The sequence below is a fragment of the Limulus polyphemus genome, unplaced genomic scaffold, assembly GCF_000517525.1.
Source record: "Limulus polyphemus unplaced genomic scaffold, Limulus_polyphemus-2.1.2 Scaffold732, whole genome shotgun sequence".
Taxonomy (NCBI): domain Eukaryota; kingdom Metazoa; phylum Arthropoda; class Merostomata; order Xiphosura; family Limulidae; genus Limulus; species Limulus polyphemus.
In genome coordinates this window covers 381,755-388,226 of record NW_013666342.1, presented here as the reverse complement: position 1 = coordinate 388,226, position 6,472 = coordinate 381,755, and the positions used below count along the sequence as shown (strand labels likewise).

Sequence of the window (6,472 nt, the reverse complement as noted above, 5' to 3'; positions counted from 1 at the left end):
TATACACACACACACACACACATACATATATATATATATATATATATATATATATATTCACCACAGCTTAATATCATTTTTAAATACTCCAAGCATCGTTTCTTTCAATGAATCTGAAACTGTACCTTAATCATAGCTGCCACATAGCTCTCAGGCCCCGTGAACTCTGTTGGATCTTTTACCTTAACTAGGACGGTGAAATAAAGATAGTGCCATAAGTTATGCTCACAACGGATATGTTCTTCAAAGGAAACACTTTTGTTGTCAAATGCCGACCGATTTAATCCTGAAAAAATTAAAATAAAGTCATTTTAAACAAGATTTCCACTCAATCCTAAAAATTTAAATCAAGTTATGAGTTGTAAATGACACTAGGGAAAAACAAGTAGTCATAACACAGATATATCTTAAAAAAGACTAACTGATTTAAGGTATCATATATACACACAGAAGGTAATATAACAATTCTGGAAAATATTTTTATACATTCTGAGAAGATATACAATCATAAAATACTTTTTTGAAATGTCTGCAGGAGAATGAAGTAACTGAACACACCTTTGAAAAGAAAGGTAACTTGTGATACAGATACACTGTGATAATTTAACAATTTAAAATATATTTAACTAACTTGGGGCAGATTAGGGAGCAACTAAACATTTATATAATTACAGTAATGAATTTACCTACTTACTGAAATACTGGAAGACAATGGAAAACTTTCTAAAGTTTACAATGGTTTAGATGGCATTTACACAGAATACTATTAGAACACTTTTTTTTTCTGTTACTATGGTTTAAAGGACTAATACTAATACATATGAAATGCATATATTATTATATAGATTTCAATGTATAATACCAACCACAAATAAAACAAGTGTTTTTCAGGATTTCCTCTTTCTGTTGTTTCTCACTTCTAAGATCAGCAAAAGTATCAATGATCACTCCAAAGATAAGGTTTAGGACAATAACGATAACAATGAAAAAGAACAGCATGTCATAAACAACTCTGGCGGCGAACAGTGGCTCCTATAAAGTATAAAAATACACCAAAAACTTAGAGTTCAGTGTACATTTCAAGCTCAAACCTTCTCACTGAAAAAAAACAAACAAACCTGACTTAATTAATTGCCTATGTCAACATCTCACTTTCAATATTGCAATGAAATAACAAAATATAATGTATAATGAACAGCTTATCCCCCATAAAATAGAGTTCTAAGTATGGAAAACAAGAACTATATTAATACAAAGTTCTACCTCTGCACTTGGTGTCCTCAATACATCGCCAATGCCCCCACCATTTCTTAGTCCCTGGTTTAAGGTGGTCACAATACACATGATCAGGTAGTCACATGCACGTTCCTTCTGACTTTCCTTCTTGTTGGATGCATCTGGCCTGGCTGTCTCGGATATTACAGGTTCACTCTGTGGTTTTACTGGTTTAGATGACAATTACAGAGAATACTATTAGAACACAATGTTTGTTCCGACTCTCTAGTTTTTACTGTTTTATATAACAATTACACAAACTACTATTAGAACCCAATGTTCGTTCTCTGATTCTCTGGTTTTTTTATTGTTTGAGATGACAGTTACACAGAATACTATTAGAACCCAATGTTTGTTGTGACTCTGGTTTTGACTGTTTTAGATGACAATTACACAGAATACTATTAGAACACAATGTTCATTCTCTGATTCTCTGGTTTTTTATTGTTTGAGATGACAGTTACACAGAATACTATTAGAACACAATGTCTGTTCCGACTCTCTAGTTTTTACTGTTTTATATAACAATTACACAAACTACTATTAGAACCCAATGTTCATTCTCTGATTCTCTGGTTTTTTATTGTTTGAGATGACAGTTACACAGAATACTATTAGAACCCAATGTTTGTTGTGACTCTGGTTTTGACTGTTTTAGATGACAATTACACAGAATACTATTAGAACACAATATATATTTGATTATCTAGTTTTTCCTAGTTTAGATTACAATTAATATAGAATACTATTAGAACACATTTTTTGGTGAATGTTTTGTGTTATAATCTCAAGCAATAGATTGCTACATTATAAGACCTGTTTTCTATAAAAATGATGTGGCTGGTGCTAACACTCATAATATCAAAATATTTTTCCTTCATATGTTTTGTGCTGTATTAAATAAACCAAGCCATAACTGTTTGAGTAGTTTAAATGAAAATTAAAACACCTTGAAAAAAAGGGTATTACACAATAGAGAAATTTGAAAATATTGTTTCTACTATACATCACATCAGAAATGTACAAATGATAAGTTAAATTCCATAGGGAATATTTCTAAATATGTGAACAGCTGCTAGTCAGACACAGCTAGAAATATGAAAGATTGACAAATAAGGTTTGAGCTGGACTAACCTGCTTGATGACCTTATAAAGAGGATAACATTTCAAGCCAATTCAGCATTAATGAATACTGTTAGCTTTGATCAACTGGCTTTACCTAACACATTTCCAGTCCAACATGGTGACCAAAAAATATCCCTCCCCACCCATCCAACATGAAAAATAATAAATAGCAAAAATATTGTCCTTGTAAATAATCCAATTACACAAACTACCTGCGTCCTTACTATCCTTCGTGTTATACATCCAAAACAAAATATCCCTAGAGCAGGAACAGCTTTTCTTATCTTTCCAGAGGCAACCAGAAGGAGTTGTTACTTCTGCTGTTCTCATAAGAGTTCTCTCAGCAAGGGAAATCTTGGAAGAGGGTGAAATGCCTCTTGCTGAAACAGGATGGTAAGCTTCTTGTAATATTTCTGCATTCCATTTCAAGGGTTTTGTGGCTTCAATTTTTTTATTGATAATTCTTACTTACTAACTAACTGAAACATATTTCTTTGGCTTGCATAATTTCTGTATTTCAATTCCTTTTGAATTCTTGTAAAAGTTTCAAAAACATTCATGACATCTACACTTTAATTCATGAACTTCTTACGGCTAGATTATGGTTAAAAAAAAGATATATAGAAACATGTGTATTATTATAATTTACTGTAAAACAAATATAATTCCTAATATCACTGTATCACTAACAGGCCTTTAACATGAGACTAAATCAAGAATTAATACTTTCATTGAATCACCAAGATTTTTTTTTCCCTAAATCAAAACTTAATCCTCTCAGTAAATAACCATGAGTTTTTCTTCTAAATAAAAACTTAATCATTTCAGTAAATAACCACGAGTTTTTTATTCTAAATAAAATTAAAAAATCAAGAATTCTTTATTCTAAATCAAGACTTAATCCTTTCAAATAAATGTGAAGCCCAATTCTATTGTTCGAGTTACTACTTGTCACTAAGTTATACCAGTTTTAAGGAATTTCATTCGTTATAAGTAACCTTGAACAAGAGCAAGAGGAAAGAACAAGAATACACTTCATTTAGCAGTGGAATGTTTATTACATGTATGGTGTTTTGAGATATCTTTTATTTTACTCACAAAGTGATCCTATATTTATATAGAAGTTTCAAAATTTGCATTGAAATTGCATGTGTGTGTCTATATATATATTTAAAGGAAATTATTAACCCCTAAACAGTGCTTTAATGTTATGAATACATCTGATACAAAAGTGAGGTCTTCCTATTTGCAAAAATTCTCCCTGTTCTGGGAGTCTGGTTTGACCCCCCGATATTGTCAACACGGAGGCTCAAACCTGAGGTTTGTTTAAATAAAATATGGAGCAAGAAAAGTTTAGAGAATTATATAAGACTGAAGTAATTTAATATGTTTATTCTTTATATCTGTTGTTAAAAAATAGTTAAAGTAAAGAAAAAGTACAAGCAATTTTTGAAATTTTCATATCAAAAATTCTATTACAGAAACTGCAAATAACTAATTAACAGGATTGTTCACACCCAAACACTCATACCCTCCCCAATGAAATCGAAACAAAGAAAGAAATATAAAGGTATAAATGCAAAATATAGACAAATACAATAATTCAAGAAATATTAATAAAAAATTACTTTCAAAACAGCATCATGCAAGAGAAGGCATGTCTATTATCGTGGAATAATTATTTTCTTTTGTAACAGGAATTAATTACACAACTGCAAGACTATATGTACTAAATTAGATCTAAAATTTATGTGCTAACACTTTTTGTTTTTATTAATTAAAGATATTCTGGGTAAAAAGAGGATTAAAGTTGAATTATAAATACTAAAGTTTTGATGAGATATTACCAACAGGTGGCGATATATTAAAAGCTAATAATCTATAACATGAGAGAAAGAATCAAGAACTCACCACCTTTATAATCCACAGGATTAACTAACTGTTGGTTATCAACTTCCATAAGAAAGTCATCTCGGAAGAAAAGATAACCAATGATGGAAAATAGATATACAAGAATAAGAGCAAAAATTGCTGTCAAGATGATGGATCGACCATTACGAGTTACTGATTTAATAACATTAAGAAGCGTTTCCTCCTGGTACACAACATCGAGAAGCTGCAAAAAATAAAAATCTCCAAGTAATGTTCTTTATTTTAACGTTTTTGGTCTTTATAACTAATAGTTTAGAAGATGGAAAATGAAGTAACAAATAAAACAGCCGATTATGAGACTTACATTTTTAGGTATTTCTTATACAATTACTTGAAATTAAAGTGGAAAAAAATGCACCTTATAAACTAGACAGGGTAAACAATTTCGCCTTGAAACATTGGAATGAAAGTTCATATCTTAATACAAGAAAACAAACAAACCTATTTCTAGTACATTTCTAAATTATTTACAGTCTTTTATTACATTCATACTAATTACATTTTAAAGTACAATTAAAGAAGCCATATTTTGTAATTAAGGTAATAACAAGCAACATATATATACATATAGAAATTTGTATAAACCCAAAATCACTGAAAACATTGAATTCATATGTAAAAAAAGAAAGTAATCATAAAGTATTTGTGTTAAAATGCCACACAATTATACATTTGTGTGTGTGTGTTTTTTGATAGCAAAACCACACTGGGCTAACTGCTGTGTCCATTAAGGGGAGTCAAACCCAAAATTTTAGCACTGTAAATCCATAGACTTACTGCTGTCTCACCAGGGGATCCACACAGTTATATATATATATATATAGAGAAACATTTCCACTTACCAAGACGCTATAAAAGAACGGATGCATACATAGACCCAGTACACAGAATACGAAGTAACCAAGATGGTAGAGCAATTCAAAATCTGCCAAGATATGACGAAAGCTTTTGTTGAAAGTTCCATGATTGCCCATAATACTAACCAGATGGACAGAAGTTATGACCAACTGTAAAAAACCAAGTAATTTTCCACACATAAATGATGACTGATAAATAACAATACCATCATTGCTGACTTCATTTTACCCACATAAATGTTACTGAAATGACGCAACATTTTCATTCTTGCTCTAAAATTTATTTACAAACACAGATTTTCATTGCCACATTGTGTTTTCTGAATCTAAAAGTTACTTTATGTAAACGTGTTTCTAAAGGTTAATTTTTTAATAATTTATAAATGTTCAAATTTTTATTTAACTTTCATAGTTGTGTATTTATAGATTGTAAAAAAATTATGAGTTTTTTACTTAACAAATTTTACTTAACTGTTTTTAAATTTATTTCTAGTAAATTTGAAATTATAATAAACATTGCTATGTATAGCTTCACAGAATCAGGGTTAGTGCAATAAATTAAGCCTTAGACTGTATAATACAGAACAAGTTTAGCTATATAAGTATGTGCTGATATGAATTAAGTAATTTGAGTGAATGGTTCTGTAAGACATAAAACAAAAACTACCAGACAAATACATACATTTACAGCCCCCAAAAGCCACAAACTTGGCTGTAATCCTACTGAATAAACTAGTCGGAGAATAGTTGCTACAATAAAAGTTCGAATTCCTGAAGCCCGGGGTACTGTGACAATGGTTGCCAAAGAAATTAACATCACGGCCCAGATAAGACCTGACCACTGAAGAGAAATTTCTGGAAATACACATTAGAATTATTATAATATATCAGACCATTTAATTTACACATTCAACATCATATGAAAATTATTTTATATTATCAAAGACATACATATATGTTTTGTGCTATCAAATTTCAGATGTGCAATTTCCAACAAAGTGAATTTCATGAATATAACAGAATAGATCTTTACAAACTCAACTTTATTTCTATATTCTATTGACAAAGACTTTTGTGTTTTTTTCTGCTAAGTACAAAGCTCCACAATGGACTAAGTGTGCTCTGTTACCATGGATATCAAAACTCAGTTTTTAGGGCTACGAGTTCTCAAGCCACTGGGTGAAAAATCATGAACTGATGGATGACATTTTGAATAACTAAGTGTGTACATGTTTTAAATATTTACGAGGCCTCTGTTGCATTGTATTGACTAACAAGTTTTA

At 30.3% G+C, this 6,472-nt stretch overlaps 1 protein-coding gene across 1 annotated transcript in view; it reads right to left on the bottom strand.

Moving 5' to 3' along the window:
* Positions 1-6,472, bottom strand: part of LOC106460236 (inositol 1,4,5-trisphosphate receptor type 1-like) — a 109,320-nt gene that overhangs the window by 3,688 nt on the left and 99,160 nt on the right. The window contains exons 46-52 of the mRNA XM_022386900.1: positions 5,872-6,044; positions 5,175-5,339; positions 4,312-4,516; positions 2,613-2,780; positions 1,264-1,442; positions 867-1,032; positions 126-286 (exon numbers count right to left, since the gene is read on the bottom strand). Of these exons, the coding sequence (XP_022242608.1) occupies positions 126-286; positions 867-1,032; positions 1,264-1,442; positions 2,613-2,780; positions 4,312-4,516; positions 5,175-5,339; positions 5,872-6,044 (1,217 nt within the window). The remainder of the gene's footprint in view (positions 1-125; positions 287-866; positions 1,033-1,263; positions 1,443-2,612; positions 2,781-4,311; positions 4,517-5,174; positions 5,340-5,871; positions 6,045-6,472) is intronic.